This window comes from Abramis brama (genome assembly GCF_963993115.1).
Source record: "Abramis brama genome assembly, chromosome: 2".
Classification (NCBI taxonomy): Eukaryota; Metazoa; Chordata; class Actinopteri; order Cypriniformes; family Leuciscidae; genus Abramis; species Abramis brama.
The window spans coordinates 28,916,415-28,935,998 of NC_139964.1; the positions used below are offsets into that span (position 1 = coordinate 28,916,415).

The 19,584-nt window shown below is 38.1% G+C and overlaps 1 protein-coding gene across 1 annotated transcript; it reads right to left on the minus strand.

Moving 5' to 3' along the window:
* Window positions 1-6,745: 6,745 nt before the first annotated feature.
* On the minus strand, window positions 6,746-15,588 carry etaa1a (ETAA1 activator of ATR kinase a). The gene is made up of 6 exons (XM_084105868.1): window positions 15,296-15,588; window positions 14,676-14,810; window positions 14,528-14,601; window positions 14,330-14,439; window positions 11,740-13,277; window positions 6,746-7,474 (listed from the first exon to the last, which is right to left on the minus strand). Exons 1-6 carry the CDS (start codon window positions 15,432-15,434, stop codon window positions 7,353-7,355), a joined length of 2,118 nt encoding a protein of 705 aa, XP_083961994.1. The 5' UTR covers window positions 15,435-15,588; the 3' UTR covers window positions 6,746-7,352.
* Between the last annotated feature and the right edge of the window lie 3,996 nt (window positions 15,589-19,584).

Consider the following 19,584-nt stretch of genomic DNA (forward strand, 5'->3'; position numbering starts at 1 on the left):
TAAATTTTCACCAAAATTTTTTGGGGTGAACTGTCCCTTTAAAGGCCCACTGAATTGTCTTGAAACACGGAAAACAGGGTGGGACATATCGAACAGCTCCTCCCCTCATAGCCAATAATAGCGTTTTATATCACAGCTCGCGAGAGCCGTTGAGCTCAGTTAAGCAGCAGTTTCCTGCTAATCTCTAATCGTTTCTCCTCCTAATCCTCCATATCGCTTTAAAATAGAGCATTCTGGTCAGAATTAAAATGGGTCCGATACGTTTTCTGGCCTGCGCGGACTCAATCATATGATCCGCTCTGTGCTATCGTGTCTCTGGACCGAAGCTGTGGCGGTTCACGGGACACTAAATGAAACCAGACTTTATTCGCCTCAAGGGAAAGCATATTTACGCTGTCTGAATCTCCTTATCCCCTATGTAGCGCATTAATATGTGCCACGCCATGCAGTAAATGGTAATCGTGTGAACAAGTGACTGATTTCAGCTGCAGCTTCAGTGTTTATTTATTATGTAGTTTTTTAGATTCTAGAGAGCATTTGATTGGACAGAAAATCTGATGAGAAGCTGAAGTGCAGAGTGATGTCATCAAAGTCATTGATCCGTATTTGGGGGGAGAGACTGAGACTGTAGATTTGAATGCTTTTATCTTCTAAATGCGAATTTTGACATTGTTTTGAGGCACAAAAGCTTATAGGTAACAGTAAGACTAACATATTCACACTACAAGCCAAAAAAAACTTCAATTTGGATTCATGGGGACTTTAAAGTCTTAAAGCTGTAATATTAGTTGTTTGCCGCTAGGTGTCAGTGATACACAAAGAACTAACGAACTCAAAAGGTTGTTGAGTGAGTCAAAGATGCAGTCAAAAGGGGAAACCCAGCTAACAATTTGTGGTTAGTTTATGGTTATAATAAGAATGACACTTAAAACCATTAGATAACGTTTTGTAAAAGTTCTGATTAGGTTATTACAACAACAACAACAACAAAAATTGTTGGTAGAATTTGGTTACAGAAAAAATAACCTACCGTTACAATTCCGTTAGGAGACGCTAGCGGGCGGAAATTACACCTTTGAAGAAACGATTACCAAATCGAAAAGGTACTAAATGTTGTGTCTTTTGGGAAAACAGAAGGTTATCTTAGTAGTCTATTGCTTTACAACACATTTCCCTGATAAAGACGTTTAAGTTAAAACAGCCAAAGTTGGTTTGTTAGTCTTAGCTTGTTTAAACTAACGTTAGCCGTTAGACAAGAGGATCAGTTTCTGGTCACACTTTAGATTAGGGTCCATTTCTTAATATTAACTATGAATTTTGCCTCAGTAAACTCCTAATTACTGCTTATTAATAGTTAGTAAGGTGGTTGTTAAGTTTAGGTATGGTAGGATTAAGGATGTAGAATATGGTCATGCAGAATAAGGCATTAATATGTGCTTTATAAGAACTAATAAACGGCCAATATCCTAGTAATATGCATGTTAATAAGCAACTAGTTCATAGTGAGAATTGTACCCTAAAAGTGTTACTGAGTGTCTTTATAGCCCACATCAGAGATATTTGGATGACCAGCTTACATTACACAAATGGATGTGCTGATATTCATACAGAACACATTTTGTAGTCTATTAATTGATGACTCAGAATAAATCCTCAAAAATCCACAAATTTGACATGCAAAACCCTAGTAATGACACTGGTTTCACTTTATTTTGATGGTTGATGGTAACACATTCTGTTGACTATAAGTAACATTGCACCTACATGTCAACTAACTCTCATTAGAGTGTTAGTAGAGTATTAGTAGACTGGTAGGGTTAGAATAAGTTGACATGTAGTTGCAAAGTTACTTATAGTCAGTAGAGTGTCTGTTGGAGGAGCATCACAATAAAGCGTTAGCAGATATTAAGCACAGTCTACTACTCTAACGAGAGTTAGAAGTTAGGCCTACTTATAGTCAACAGACTATCAAAATAAAAGTGTTAACATGGCATGACACTTTGTTTAAACCACAGGATAAACTTACAACAGACATTTTCCAACACGTCATTTTTTTCCTTGCAGAAACCGAGTCCCGTACTGGATCTTTCTGCAGGAGAGATTCAAGACCAGCCCTATCAGTCAGCATCAGGTGAAGCACAACAGACAAATTAGAACATCTATCAATTACAACACACACACACACACACACACACACACACAGAGAGAGAGAGAGAAAGACAGACTGGTATTTCCCACACACATGCATACACATACACACACACACACACACACACCAGAGGACACTGATCCACTTCCAGAATCTGTGCCCCAGTAGGACAATAGTCTTGGCCTCACAGGTTGGCATTTCTCAGGCTCGGCGTCTGGGACAGCGAGCGGTATTTTTGTATCGGTGTCCGTACTGATTGGGAAGGAGAATAATTGATGAAACTGAGAGAATCGGAGTAAAGCAGAGAGGAGAGCGGGTTCATCTGGAGTTCAGGTGTATTCTCAGGTGACTTTATTCCTGAACACAGGCTGCTGATAAGCATGTTTATCGAGCAGACAAAAGGACAGTGAGGATCCAGTTGCTTCAGTTTAAACCTGCTCTCCGTCTCCATGTGCTGGCGATGGAAGGCCAGACAGGCTCTAAATGGAGCAACAAAATGCAATACGGGGATAAATGGTGCGGTCTCTTACACAGAATTTGCAAGTATTCCTATGGGCTCCCACACATTTGACCAGTGAATTTCCATGTGTTTTAAGACATTTATGATAAGGATTTTAAAAACAATACAAATTAATACTGATTCACTATAAACCGCTCAGAGTCGGACTGATTTTGTGAACCGCGTTGATATAGATGCTTTGAAATGAACCTACTCGTAAAACTGATTCACTAACAAACCAGACATTACAATGACATTCAAGCAAATTATGAGATATAAGAAAAATATATGAGAGTGTTATTATTCACACTTTCTTTATTTCCTATGCTGGAAAGATGTATGACATACAGTGCTGGTCAGAAGTATTCACCCCCTTGGTAAATATGATCAAAGATGGCTGTAAAAAAATGAATCTGCATTGTTAATCCTTTTGATATTTTATTAAAAGAAATTAGCAAAAATCTAACTTTTCATTGAAGTAAAAGAATTGAAAGTGGGGGGGAAATCAAATTTTTCTCCAAAACACGTTGGGAACAATTATTTTCCCCCTTTTATTAAATACTTTTTGCAACCTCCTTTTTCCAAGATACCAGCTCTGAGTCTTCTCCTATAATGCCTGATGCGTTTGGAGAACACCTGACAAGAGATCAGAGACCATTCCTCCATACAGAATCTCTCCAGATCCTTCAGATTCCCAGATCCATGTTGGCGCTTCTTCTCTTCAGTTCAGCACTCATCTTCTATAGGGTTCAGGTCAGGGACTGGGATGGCCATTGCAGATGCTTGGTTTTGTGCTCAGTGACCCATTTTTGTTTTGATTTTGATGTTCGTTTTTGGATCGTTGTCCTGTTGGAAGATCCAAACATGGCCCGTTATAAGATTTCTAGCACAGGCTGTCAGGTTTTGATTTTTTATCTGTTGGTATTTGACCGAATCCATGATGCCATGTATCTGAACAAGATGTCCAGGACCTCTGGCAGAAAATTAGGCCCACAGCATTAAAGATACAGCAGAGTATTTCATTTTACACATGGGGTACTTGTTTCATCTGTCCATCTGAGCTGTTATCTTGGAAAAAGCAGGTTGTAAAAAGTATTTATGTTATGGTGATGCGGAGGAGATGAACCCAAATGCAGACAGTATGCAATATACACGGTTTATTGATACAACTAGACAGAATAAACAGGAAAACAAAACCCACGAGGGGGCAAAACAAGACAGGATGGATTATTCAAGACTGACAACACTAGACTAAGACTCAGACAATAAACTAGACTATAAACTAACAGCTAAGACAGGATCAAACTCTTCTTTCTAGACAAGACTTTCAACAGGTTACTCACAGATTGTTTCACACAATGAATGACAATGAACCGGCACAGGACAGCAAACACAAGGGGATTAAATAGGGAGAAACTAATGAGGGAAACAGGTGACAAGGGTAAAGCAATGATGACTAAATGAGGATAACAAGGGGGCGGGGCGAGGAACGAGACAACACAAGCACATGGCCCAGCAAAAGGCCATGTGTGTGAACATAAAACATGGGTCTGTCATGATCCTGCCTCAAGACCAGGGAAATCAAAGACTAGAAGGCAGAATCATGACAATTTAATAAAAGGCGGCAAATAATTGTTCCCAATGTGTTTTGGAGAAAAACATTTATTTCATAATGTGATTTTTTTAAATAATGTGATATTATTTTAATATATTATTATATCAAAAACAGTCAAAAAAATATAAAGCTGTTAATAGTTAGACAATTGACTTAAATAAAATACAAACAGAAAGAAAACACTGTCATCAAAGTTTTTCATCAAAGACTTTCTGACCAATGAATTTCCATGACTTCTCCCAATAATTTATTAAAGCTTACACTCACAAATCAAAATTCTCCAATCAGACAACCCAGCAAGCAATTTTGCGTTTAAAAGACGTCTAATAGCCGTCCAAACACAGCCCAGACGTCTAGGCTAAAACAAGGCAAAATTTGGGCTGTCAGTGAAGTCTAAACCAGAGCCCAAGAATAAACTAGTCATCAATTAGATAACAAAGAAATGAAAATGCACATTGCTTACATGATGGAATATCATACATCTCGCAAGTTATTTTGGCAAAAACAACATGTAACCAAATTCAAGGTTATTTTGGCAAGACGTGGGTCACTCATAGCCGGACTATATCGGGTCTATAGTTAACCTAGACAGTGAAATGACGGCTATTGCTTGCTGGGAAAAGATGTAAATCATTGTTGATTTCTTTCAGGCTTGGGAATCATGATTGTAATGACGACACCATGCCGATGTAGGCCTAATTCTAAAGCCCACTTTACACCAGACACGTTCTGCCTCAACAATGTGTCAAGCTACCGAACTGCTGCAAATTGAGACCATTTTTCAGCTTTAATAGCAGTCACATCAACCTAATGTGTTGTGTGTACTTGTTAGCGAACTAGTGGTTAATGAAGCACAGATGTAGACCTTTGACTTCAGCCATGTAATCCTCAGGTCAGCCCCATATCAAAACACACACTAATCTCAGCATGTACGACATGAAGCTCACCAGAAGGCCCTATTCATGCTGTCCTCATCAGAGTTCAGTCAACACATGGTCCAGGTAAGTGCCTGGACGCTCCGCTGGTCAGGTGAAACCGCATCCCTGGCCGCGGGGGCTTTTCATAGTTCTGTGCGCTAGCTACAGTTACACACCGGCAGGCTGATAACAAGACTCGACTTTCAGGGGCACTCATGTGTGCCGCAGGTGTCCGAGGACAGCTAATGATGAGAAACAGCCCGCCTGAGAGGCCTTACACACTCTTACACCCCTTTACCTGCACGTTTGTGCTTAAAGGCAGGGTAGCCAATTTATTTTATAAATACGTTTTGCTATACTGATTGAAACTCTCTTCACAGACTGATAGCAATCAATAATAGAAGTGGTCTAAATATTAAAACGTGCACATATATCTTCTGTGGAAGTCTCAGGACCCAACAATGCTCATCCAATCGTTCCGATACCTGCCTGTCAACGTGTATTTACATATCTTTGCGCATCTGCTCGCGCCGACATCACACGTCATCTGCGCGTTCTGTAAGTCTATGCAGAGTTGTAGACAGACGTCAGTCACTGAGCCCCACAAACAGCAGCCGCCTTTTACAGTTCCTCCTGAAACAAAACAACAGCCGATGCTGCGTTTCAAGCCGTCGTAACTGTAATTAAGAGATGGCAACCCATGACGTTCTACCCGGAGCTGTTCACATCCTCAGACTCGGGTTTATGCGTTTCAGTGTCAACACTATCAACGCCAAAAATAATCTGCAGCAGTCAGGTGGTACAACTAGAGCTCTGTAATTTGTTTAGGTTCATTATTATTATAATGTTATGTGCTTTGAGACATGAGGTAGTTTAACACTTTGCAGACTCTGCGGGTTCATGTGTCCTGAAGGAGGCGTGGCTTTGGAGACGCTCTGAAGGGAGGGTGGGAACTCATGCTATCAATGCTCAATACAGTTTCCAAATTGCCAACCCTACCTTTAAGTACGTGGTATTGGTCAGATAGGCAATCTGAAAATGCAAATAACAGGATAAGGATGTTTAAAAATCATGTAAAGTCACATTTGCTGAATAAATCTCTCAGAAGACTTTATTTCTTTGACTTTACCGTGGAGCAGTTTCATAAACAGCCATTATGTTACGACCGTGTCTTAAGAACTAGTATGACAAACTAGCAGTTAGTTGGGGGTAATTTTGGTACCAAATTAGACCAATCTTCTTGTTTATGTAACAAACTTAGTTATTATGAACAGTCTTAAAGAAAAAAAATTGGATGACTTGTAAGACTAGTCTTAGCAGTTTATGCAACCAGTCACAGGCCTGGAAACCCCAGCACCCAAATTTCCAAAATGAATGTTCAAAATGACCGGGAGAACCTGAAATAGATGAATTATGATGAAGTGTCAGTTTGGCCATTTCCATCTGCTGCTCCTGATGCGACTCTGAAACGAAGCATATAGATGAAATACAGGATATTTGTAAATTATTTAATATTCCCTTGATTACAATGACAGTTCCAACTCAATAAATACTGTACATCACTTACTTGAAGTCACTTTATTATTCTGGGCTTCTTATTTTAGCACAAAGACTCATACATTGACAAAAACAGTAAAAATCAACCATCCAACATTTTTAAAATTTATTCTACATTATAAACTGAACAAGAGTGATTTCCTTTACGTATTAAAGATTGAAGGAAATATTTATTATACAATTTACTTAGAAATGCATCAAATTCGCATTAAAGTGACTGAAGTGAAAGGGCAGCTCCTCCTGATTTTCTAGTAACCAATGGGGATTCAATGAGAACGTCATCATACATGTTTATCAAAAACAAAACGTTGATCTAGGATCTCTGATGCCCAAACAGAAACGTTAATGGCAAAACATTAGACCTTAGATCAGCATGTAAATGTTCTACACATAAGAATGGCCCTTAAAGCAACAAAAGCCATTATTCCAACAGTTTTGGTAACATTGTCCACAAACAAGTGGCATGATGCAGGACAATTAGATCCATGAAACTGCACAGGTTTGTTGTTTATAATGGGAACAGCTTTAGTTGTGATGTAGAAACAGTGTAACTCTTTATATAGACATAGACCTCTGCGGGTCTGTTTTGTTGTACATCTCCATAGTAACGCTGTATCAGAAAGGAGCTCTGAGGTTCTGATTGGCCAGCATCTTGAGTCTCCGCCTCTCCATAGCCTGCTTCTTCTTCCTCTCGATCTCAGCATCACTGCACCTCACGGCTTCAGACTTACACAAGTCTACGGAAAACACACACACACACACACACACACGGAATAAGCAACACTTCAGGAGAGTTTGTAAATAAACAGACAAGTCCGATATTTGGTGAATATAACTCCAACAAGGGTATTTGATTAAATAAATATTACATTTCTGTTTAATTATTTATCAGCCATTTAAACATTTTTTAAATAAAAAACATTAAAAAAATCTTACCGACCTCAAACTTTTGAACAGTAGTGTATAATATATTTATATTATATATACTATTGGTGTAATGGATGTTTGATTTTTGCATGTTTAAGAACTGTACAGCACATTGGCCAACTAACTGTTGTCAACTAATCTATGATTATTCTGTAAAATGATTGACCTTGTGTGACAGTAGTAGTGAATATTGTTTATTACTATTGATCATATAAAAATGACTAAATATTAGGAATGAACAATATATTGGCCACCATCTCTGTATCGGCCGATATACACTACTGTCGGTAAGATTTTTTATGTTTTTAAAAGAAGTCTCTTCTGCTCACCAAGCATTTATTTGATAAAAAACTATAAAAAAAAATAATAAAAAATAAAAAAACAGTATTATTGTGAAATATTATGACAATTTAAAATGACTGTTTTGTATTTTAATATATTTTAAAGGTCCCATGACATGCTACTTTTTGTAGGCTTTAATATAGACCTTAGTGGTCCCTAGTACTGTATCTGACATCTCTTTCCAAAAATTCAGTCTCGGTGCAGAATTATAGAGCTCGGGATCGTTGCGTCACGCCGCAATGCATTGTGGGAATCACGGTACGGAAATAGATGTACTGTATAGTAGCGTATAGTAGGCAGTAGGTAACGTTGATCATTTGGTCATTAATTTAGGTTATTTTTGGGAAAATCGTTCAGTATTGCTGTATTGTGAACTGCTGTAATCGGTCTCATGATCGACAGGGCAAACGCCTCATAAATCATATTAGTTTTCCCTATATGGCTTGGGTCGCCGCTGGTCGTCAACCGGACGAAAACAGTGGATTATTGCACGTATAATAAATAACTCCTGAAGTGTAACAAACCCACATAGACAAGCTTCGTAGCTCACAGAATCTGACAAGTGTGTGTGTGTGTGTCCCCACTGATGCTTGGTTCACGGTGCGAACGATTGTTTTCTTCGCGTTTACTTTGTAGATCTGCAGATCTTGCACTCATCCATTTGTGAACTGCAAGTGAGCCTCCAGTGACAAGTTTCTACTTTTCTAAAAGTGTCTACTTTTAAACAAACAATTCAAAACGAAAGAAAACAGACAGCTCTCTGCTTATGTAAGTTAATCCGTATGCAATTTGCATTTCTCTCTGGCGCGTTCACTTAACTTACAGCGAAGATCGCCAATCAGCATCGTCAACCTCATCTTTGCAGCCGACTGTGACAAAAAAAAAACATTTGTTTATTAAACAATTAAAATGTGTGTGTGAATGTTGTTGCCGAGGGCACAGGAAATTGTAAATCCGGCTCTGGATCGGAGGTGTAAGCGCTCACTCCACAGACCAGGTAGGAAAATATCAGGGAAACTGAGGCTTGGTATTAGCCTACTCCAGACTTCATATGGATCGATTCGCCTATAATCTATTTTTTTTTTTTAAGTAGCGTTGTTTGGCTTCATTATTAAGTTTGTCAGTATACGGTATAGCCAACTTTTTTTGTCACGCCCCATAACTTTTTCTCTTTCTTTCTCGGTGCCGGTGGAGACCGGTCGGCTACGCTATTACTTTATTCCGAACGCTTCTGCGTTGCCTCTAAAATGGCCGCCGTTACCCACAATGCATCATTCCATAACGTCTACGCCCGAGCTCTATAGCCACTACAAGCCAGTCCCAGAATGAGCTTCCTTCAGACGGGCCATTTCGGTGTCTGTAGCTTTAAATACTAATGAGGAGGAGAAAGGCGGCAAGGTGGAGGGTGGGTGTGGCCTTGACCATCTTGCGGCAACGGTACCATGCATGTTTACGTTCGATATAGCAATGGCACAAAGACACGCAGTCGTTCAAGCATTTCAGTTTGACCCAGAATCTGATCCAGATGGAGAAGCAACGGATGAAGAAGTTGCAACTCAGCGGCTCCAGCAGGACGTTTCCGAATGGTTAGTTTAAAATATTATGTCTGGATACGGTACTTTATTCGGATGGTTTACAGTTATTATCATGTAGCTAACGCGAACCTACTGTTGCCTTTTCACGAGAGATCTGTAACGTCTGTAATTTATCTTATTACAATTACATCAAGCTCTGCGATCTTGAAATGCGGATATCGCGCGCGCCATATAGCCAACACGAAAACAGTTATCCAAATAACAAAGAAGTGTACAACACTCGCGTTACAGTGTGTGTATTCACACACATAAACTGCATAGCTGCATAGCTAATGTTACCACATACTACGTGTAACAATCTATGTAACCATAAACAGTTAAGCAACACACTTATATATCATTAGTTAACTTACTTGTCCGAGGTGTGTAGCTGAGCCAAAGAGAGTGATCCAGACTTTATTTTCAGACGTTCAGCAAGCCCAGCTCTGTATTGACCCTTCAGTGTTCATTTGTACATCCAATTGTTGAGCAATTATTATGCTTCGCTCGCTCAAAAGTCATGATATCTCTCGTGGACAAACTAAAATCGCACGCGCGTTCCTACTTCCTAGCTCATTTTCTGTTGGGCGGAAAATATTCTCTGGGCGGGCAAAGCAGAGAAAGGGGAGGTAACATTTTCTCCTTATAACGTCATAAAGAGGAGATTCAAGATCAGCCCGATTGAGCCTCCATTTTCTCAAAGGCAGAGAAAGATAGCAAAAGCTCGATTTACACCGATTGAAATTTCTAGAAACTTGGGGACCATATACAGGCTAGGGGAACTCATATTAATGTTAAAAAACCTCAGAAAGTGAAAATTTCATGTCATGGGACCTTTAAAATGTAACTTATTCCTGTGATCAAAGCTGAATTCATTACTCCAGTCTTCAGTGTCACATGATCCTTCAGAAATCACTCTAATATGATGATCTGATGATCAAGAAACATTCATTATTATTTTCAGTGTTGAAAACAGTTGTGTACAATTTTTTTTCAAAATTATTTGATGAATAGAAAGTTCAAAAGAACAGCATTTATTTAAAATAGTATATTTTCTAACATTATAAATGTCTTTAGTGTAACTTTTGATCAGTTTAACTCATCCTTGATGAATACAAGTATTGATTTATTTTATTTCTTTCCCCCAAAAATATAATTCAAATTCTTACTGACCCCAAACTTTTGAACGGTAGTGTTTAATGTTACAAAAGCTTTAGATTTCAGATAAATGCTGTTCTTTTGAACTTTCTATTCATCATAGCATCATGAAATAAAAATGTAAAAAACTGTTTTCAATATTGATAATAATCATAAATGTTTCTTGAGCAGCAAATCATCATATTAGAGTGATTTCTGAAGGATCATGTGACGCTGAAGACTGGAGTAATGACTGAAAATTCAGCTTTGATCACAGGAATAAATTACAATTTACAATATATTCAAATAGAAAAGTTATTTTGAATTGTAATAATATTTCACAATATGACTGTTTTTGTTTGTATTTTTAATCAAATAAATGCAGCCTTGTGAGCAGAAGATACTTCTTTTAAAAACATTAAAAATCTTCCTGATCTAAAACTTTTGATCGGTAGTGTATGTTCAATTTTTATATTATAGTCATCGGCCTGATAAGAAAATTTGGCCAATATATTAAAGCTGATAAATAATGGATTATTTCCTTCAGCTGAGACACTTCAGATGCACACTGTTCGCCACGATGGTTTTGAATTGCTTGAAAAATGATTGGAATTCACTTTGAAAAAGGAAAATACAGTAAAGTGCAACATGTGCAGTGCAAGTCTGTCATATAGGCTACATAACATTACATTACAATGAGAACATTATAATTGTGTGCTTGGTACATGGTTTTTAATGGTGAGACTTGTTTTTGTAATCAGGCTCTCAAAAATTATATCAAAATTTGGATTTAGATTTATCAGCCAATATATCAGCCAATATATCGGTTATCGGCTTTCAAATATAAAGAATTATCGTATCGGCCAAAATTTTGATATCCGTGCATCGGGATTCTCCCTGTGAAAAACTGGAAAATGTGCTTGATTTAAGTGAAAGCCTACCTAGATTTAGTTCTTTAGACATTTAAAGAGATCATATCCCTAAAAACCACTTGCAACCATAATAAAACAGAGAGTATGTACCTTTGGCGAGGCCCGGCGCAGACCTGAACGAGTCGCTGTATGGCTTCTTGAACTGGTGACTGTCTGATATTCTCACATCTGATTGGAGGACGGCCAACACGCCCCTCTCGTGACCCTGCTGTGACGAGCTGCTCACCTGTTTAAATTTATACGGCCCATTACTTAAGGGGCCAGATGGTCTCATTGTGTCACATGACACATTAGAGCCGAGTCCTGTAGGCCCAGAATTCACAGCATGTGCTTTCTGCCCGTACAGAGACGCTGATGTGTTTGCACTGGACATGGAAACATTAACAGTCGGCCTTTTGGGTGGATAAGGATGAGCAAATACAGTTTGCTGACTAGCCGTTTCACACGGTTTGTTTTGTGCTGCTTTTGTGGTGTTGTGTTGGCCGTTTGTGTCTGGGGTTTCAGACTTGCCAGGTAACTCCTCAAGATTATCACACGCCTCACAAAACAGATCATCGTCCTCGGCTCCGTCATCCCAGATGTCATCAGATGCAAAAAAGGAGTCCAAGTCTTCATCTAAAACATCACTGAAGCCATCTTGGCCTGTAACGGCTCCCTCTTCTCTTTGTCCAATACCTCCGGGGTTTGGATTTTGGTGCGTGCTGGGCGGCTTTGAATGAAGGGGTTTTATAGTACTGAGGCCGGTGGACGGCAGCATCTCTTTGGTGTTTGAATGGAAACGGCGCGTTGAGGAAACATTGTTGAGTTCAGATGAATTCTGAATAACCGGATGCTGTCGTACTTGCGTTTTGTGCTGATATTGCTGGTTCTGATTGGCATTAAAGCAGCTTGGAGCAACTGGCAAAGCTTTACTCATGGGAAAAACCTGATTTGTGCAATTATTTACAATGTGATTTCCAATTCTAGGCAACCCTCCACAAGGCTTCGCCTCGATCCGAGAGTCCAGCTGAAGAGTTTGTTCGCTTTTCGCCTTTTGCCCTTGAAGTGTGCCACATTTAACATCCTTTTTAGCTTCTTGCGATTTGTTTGCCATTACACTTAAGGCAGTTTGATTCATGTGAGTTTGTTTTTGTGTTGAACTGTGCTGTGGTACAGCAAACAGATCTGGGTTTTGCGTCATCTCCAATAGCAAAGAGTCATCAAGTAAACCGTCGCTGCTCCAATCGTCATCAAAATCATCAGCATTATTAACTTGCTTACTGTCACTGTTTGCTGTCGTACAGAACGAAGAACCTTTTCGTGAATCACAGGCGTTCACAGCATTTCTCTCAGGGACAACCTGAGTATGAAAACTCGACGCCTGACTGAGACGTCCGCTGAGCTGCTGAGTTGGCCCATCAAAAAGTAAATCAAGATCATCCTCCATCTCCTGATTAAGCCCCCTTTTATCAACAGGCTTCTTGTCATTGGGTTCGAGAGCAGAACTCATGACAGAACCGACGTGAGCTGTTGTGTATCGGTCACCATGTGAAGCCGGTTCATCCAAGCTCTGTTCTTGAGCTTCATCTTGCCTCATGTTGAAGTCAAACTGCTTCGCCAGCCGCATGAGATCTTCTACAGTGCTCTGTCTGCGACATACAAAACAGCAGAATTTAGACGAATATGGACAATAACTAAATGCATTAATATGATATACATTTGCACTTTTCTGTACCTTTTACTGTAAATGGGTAGTTGATGCATAAAATGTAAAATGCATCATCGCACCTTGCGGCATTATAGTATTTGACAATGTGAAGCTGTTTGTGCCTGTCACAAATAATTCAAAAAGATCTTTTGGATTGCAGCCTATATTTAAGTTCCACAATAAATAAATTGAATACAATTATAAAAAAAAAAATACGTATGTTACATAAAACAAATATATTTTAGCACAGTGATTTTTAACCCATCTGTAATATTGCTGTGGAAAGAATCGAGCATTTAGGGTTAATCATGGTCTGTTGAATGTACTTTGTTGATGCTTTTACACTTTTAAATTTCCTTTTAATGTTCGATGGTTGAACGATGAGAAGAATAATGTCATCTCATTGTGACCAGTTTTTAAAAAGAAGCATACTATTGTGTTCATAGAGTGAACACTTCACTGATTTTTTTACAGTTTAACGGAAGTTACACCCTTCATTCACGCAAAGCGTCATGGGGCATAGGAAAAAGGTGGATTGAGGATTTTTGCAGTGCATTGTGGGATTTATGACTCCCTGATCAGTGCCCTGACTACTGAACTTGGGAGCTGACTGAGACACACTCTTAAGTCATGTGCATGATTTATAGTAGTCCTTTATGATTGTTTGTTTATCAGACTGTATATGATCCACGCTGTAAGCCATGTCACACTGCGGGATTTCAGTTGTTATTAATATCAGACTGTACAGCGATCAAGACGCGTTAAAAACGGACACATGCAAGAAGACTCGTCCAGAGTTTTACATCATCAATCCGTGACAAGTTAAGTGATGTGAGCTAAATTTACATGCAGGATTGAAATGGTGGAACAAAAACGATCTCTAGAGTTAAATTTGATCATGGATTCTCTTGAAAAGAAAAATTAAATTACTCTTTTTTTTTTTTTTTAAGTACTTAGCCTAAAGATTCCCCCTCCTACAGAACAGTGGCTTACTTTGTCGACACAGGCTTGGCTTTGGGTTGTCGTACTTCCGGTGTGCAGGGAATGGCACTGTCTCCAATCCACTGCAGTAAAGATGAGTCCACTTCTTCTAGTCTTCCACTCTATAATAAAAGAAATGACAAAACACACACTTTTATATTTTGAACTGAAAACACAAGCACTGTAGCAGTTCACGCTCCTCGAGCAAACCTTTGGAGCGATCCGATTGGCAATGTCCGATATATCCACCGCTCTGACGTTTGCAGTTCTCCTTTGTCCACGACCTGAAGATAAATACACTTCTGTCATACTGCATGTTTAAAGAGGAATTTCAAAATGCACAAATAGACATTATTACCATGTCGAACGGGTGACGGAGATGTCGTATCCCATATAATATCTTGATGAGAATCAGGATCATTGCTGGGGGAGTCGTCAGGTATCAGGCTTCTGAACTGGCCTCTTGCTGGACGTGTAGGTGTTTTGAACTCTGCTATAAAACACAGGCATTTCAAAAACACATGCTTTAGTGAAGAAACATGGCTGTATCTGATGGTTTTGCAATGCATATTAATCACCTAATGCAGAAACTAAAAACTTCATAGTGATTTTATATGTGGGACTTTCCTACGATGTTATTAATCTTACATGTTTCATGCCCACATTTGACAAAATGTCAAAACACGATTCAATAATAAAATAAAATAAATGTAACGTTAAATCATCAAGTTGAGGTCTCCACTTGACCAGAGCATTTTGCTTAAAGTTTGGTCTACTATTTCAATAAAATGTTTAATTTCATAACAAATACGTTACAAAATTACGAAAATAGTTACACAACAGGAATGTCTAAATACTTTCCGACGGGAATAAACAATGTAACATTCATAGAAAAGGCTGGTGATTTCACACATGAGTTAGATGCGACATAAAGCACAGAAAAGCAGAATAAAGAGTGTTTTTCGGGTGGTTCGGTACCTGTGTTACGGATCTGCCCGGGATTCAGTGTCGCTGCTTTCGGGCTCCGTTTCAATCTGTTTACTTTCGACTTCATCTGCGTCAGTTTGGCGATGTCAGTTCGCTCGCATTGTGAATCCTGACTGCGTCTGCCCTCCATGTTGTTGGATTATTCGGAATGTATACAGCGAAATATTTCATAGAGTTGGTGTTATATTATTTCTGCTTTTCGTTCCCATCGTGAGCCTGGATTGATGATTTGTATAAATTGTTCAAATATTCCGCCAAATACGCAGTTCCTCCCAGGATTCATTGCGGAAATGTGCTCGAGGACATCCGCTGTGCGCAGCTGCTACGCAACGCATACAACAAATAACAACCGACTAGACATGTTCATTGTTTGTAATGTGACTGGCATTTAAATAAATTAATAAATAAATCATTTTAAAAACACATAATAACAACGTAGCTGTATAACGAAATCATTAAATATCTGAAAAAATCTTTAAAGACTTTATAGTTTTATAAAACTCTAATAGTTTATTAAATGGTCGGTGTAATAAGTCTGTTTGAGCGAGCGCAGATCGGTTGTTTCACGTCAAATATATAACGTTAGGCTAGTTTTAAAATGTAGGCTACATTTCGTTTTCTTAACACAAAACAATGTCAAATAAAATTTGTAATTCAAGTAATGAGCCTAGACATCTGTGTTTACAGTAATTTTCATGGGTAAGGGGTTTTCTCAGACATGATGCCACAACAACAACATCAGTAGGCTAATGATAATAGGAAAAATAAATGCATTTTCCTTCAAATAATATGGTTCAAGTAAATTAATATAGTACACATTTATAATTATCCTTATTCGGCGATTTTTCAAATGCAGCCATTTAAATAGGAGTTCAAGATCTTCCCCATGCAGAATTCGCAAATGTTTCTATCACTTTATGGCTATAGCTTATGTCAAAATAGTATACACTTACACTTAGACTGCAATAAAGCTGCTTTATCAATCTGTTGGAAACTACTGTCATCAAAAATATGACAAAAAATATTTAGAAAACTTTGCTTGAGGGAGATCCTTGGCTATTCATTTGTTATTGATGTGATTTTACACCAGTGACAACTTAACTAGTAGCCAACTCTATTGTCTAATCTCTTGTTGTGAGTAGGCTATTCATCACCATACTGACAAAGTCTGCGTGGCTTTGACTGTCCGTCTGTGTCACTGCAGGTCAGTAACTGTAGAAAAGTGTCTGTATTCGTAGCTCATTGTGCGTGTGTGTGTGTGCTTTTCTGAAATGAACTGTATCCAAATAATGGTTGATAGTGATCTTAGCTTGTCAGAACCGTTTTCCTATTGTACTTATGGAGTGATTACATTGTCTAAATGTCATAATACAGAATGTGTCTACTAGTAATGTATTTAAATGTTAATGTTTTGGTTTCTTGCAGTGCTTTTGCTTGTCGACGGCACCACTGCAAAGCTTCAGTGTTATTTCAGGGTAATGTAACAGGAAATAGCTGCAGGAGCTCAACATAAATTTAAAGGCTCACGTGATCGACCTCGTGGAGGTTAAGTGGAAATGTACATCCGTTTGATGTCATACCAAACGATATCGTTAACAGAAAGTCGGACAATTCATAACATTAAACAAATTACTATTCAAACTAGTAGTCAAAATGATTTGCCTTGCGCCTGAAAGGGATTCTTAATCTTTTAAAATGCTACGGACCCCAAGTATTATCATCCTCGTGCAAGGAACCGTCATCCCCAAAATTAAAAGGCATCTATATATTTTCATGCATTAAGACCGAATTTATACTAATTTAAACTGGTATACTATACACTACACCAATTGAAAATATTATTATTTGGAAAATATATAAATTTCTATTAAGTAATTAAGTTTTTTTTTCCTACTCACTACTACTTTAGATGTATTATTTATTTATTTATTTGAATTAATTAGTTAAATTAATTAATTTACTTACTTATCCTTATGAGAAAACCTATATATTAATAAAATGAGGACATATTAAATAAAAACATCTTTTCTCTTTGCTTTTTCATTTTCATGATTATTTAAATTTTTGACCTGTAAAAAATACTTAAAATGGACCACTTTTAAAGTTCTATTATGGTTTTATGGGTCCTTTCTAGAGCTTGACTGACTAACATTTTTGTATGCAAATGAGCTATTTGATCACAGTCTGGTTTGAAACGTCATGAGAGTAAAAGTTTTGGCATAATTTCTTCCCTTTTTTTGCTAAACTATTCCTTTGAGACGTCTTTAAGATCCAGCTTTCCAGAATCGCCGTATAGCCGTTCACTGTGTGATAGATGAAGAACATCTCATTGAATTATCAAAGCATGATATGTTGTGGTTTGGCAATTTAGCTCAGTTTCCTGTGAGTTCAGCCCATGTCAGACCGGGCCTCGCGGGTGAGTCTAATCAATAGAGCTAAGTCATTCTAAACAAGAGCAGACTGGGGATATATTATTTGATCTGACCCGTGTCTAATAAATCTCCCGTGAACTGTTAAACTGTCAGGCTGACATGTAGACGGAGGCCTGATTGACTGCCCTGTCACTGCTAAAGCTACCTCAACAGATTACTTATGTTTATATCAGAGTCCACACACACACACACACACACACAAAGAGAGCTAGGCCTTTCATTTGATAAATGACTGTTCCACGAACAGTCGGTTATTGGGAAACTCTGTGATATACGGCCCTGTATTGCCGCCAGTGCCGGTCCATCTCCGGTTACCCACAGGAGTCTGATGATGTCATCAGAAAAGGTACCTAACGACCCCTGGTTGGCCTTTTTGTGGTTAGATCCTGATTAGAGGAGCTGATTGAGTGTGTGTGTGTGTGTGTGTGTGTGTGTGTGTGTGTGTGTGTGTGTGTGTGTGTGTGTGTGTGTGTGTGTGTGTGTGTGTGTGATAATCACTCACAGGCCTGTGTTTGGTGTGGTTTGGGTGAGGGTCACACAGGGGTTGGATGATGGGAACTGTACTGTATGTACACTGACCCATCAAACAGTTCACGTCTCAGTCTGTGTGATTTCGGGAGGCTCCTTTCTTGTTGTTTGACATTCTGATTTGTAGCTTTATTGTTATTCACATTCATTAAACCAATGTGAGTCTTCCTGGAAACTTCTATGTATACTTTATCTTCAGATACACCACTTCTGTGCAACCATTTTTGGTTCCCAAAGAACCTTTCGGTGAACAGTTTCTTAGTGTGAAGAACATTTTAATAATCTAAAGAACCCATTTCCCACTATAAAGAACCTTTTGTGAAATTGAAAGATTCCATGGATGTTCATGGAACCACAGATGAACCTTTATTTTTAAGAGTGTACAGAAGACAAGGAAATATTGTTGCGCTCAGATGAAGGCTAGTTGTAAGTCCAGGTGCGTGAAAACCAATAAAATGTAGAAGAGACTGTAGATGGTTCGCACTCTGAAAAACTAGACAAAGTCTTTAACAAAAAGAATCAATTATTTTAATAGAGCAAGAGCGAAAGAACAGTGAAAGAAATATCAGTGCTGAAACTTCAGATTAAGATCAATGTTTGATAAATAAATGTTTGGAATAGCGAACACTGAGTTTAAATAGAGGGTTAAGTTTGATTTCATGTTGACCACAGTAAGTCCATGTCTTTGTTAAATGAAGCCAGTTGCTTCTTCAAACGAGGTCAACTTCCTGTCCCGGTACAAGCTTTCACAGGACAACCTGACACTCCTCTGTTTGTCTCTCGCTCTCTTCGTTTCCCTCTTTACCCTTGAACTGAAACAGATCCAGAGACACTCAATCGCCTCGTTTCCTGTTGACTGTGGGCACCTCTTATTATGTGCATGATTTAAATGGTTAAAACACTGTGTGTTAATCAGGCATAGCTGATTTAATAATAATAAATGATTATGCCCCAAATAATAAATTATATTTTGCTTAAATAAAAATAAAATGAAGCCTATCTATCTATCTATCTATCTATCTATCTATCTATCTATCTATCTATCTATCTATCTATCTATCTATCTATCTATCTATCTATCTATCTATCTATCTATATCTGTCTGGTTCTATCTATCTATATCTCTTTCTCTATCTGATCTATCTATCTATACACACAATCACACACAAAAAAATATATATATATATACATAACTTTTTTAACTACTGTCATAAACAAAAAAATGTCATAAAATAATATATACGTATTTTAGAAGTTTATATATATATTTTTTATTTTTATTTTTTTTAAGTAGTGATTGTTTTTAACAAGTAAAATTTC

What these genes read in the sequence shown, in the direction of transcription:
- etaa1a (XM_084105868.1), bottom strand. Translation starts at nt 15,434, where the DNA reads ATGGAGGGCAGACGCAGTCAGGATTCACAATGCGAGCGAACTGACATC. An exon ending in CGGGCAGATCCGTAACACAG is followed by an intron (nt 14,811 to 15,295) that starts GTACCGAACCAC and finishes TGTGTTTTATAG; the next exon opens with CAGAGTTCAAAACACCTACA. An exon ending in CCAATCGGATCGCTCCAAAG is followed by an intron (nt 14,440 to 14,527) that starts GTTTGCTCGAGG and finishes CTTTTATTATAG; the next exon opens with AGTGGAAGACTAGAAGAAGT.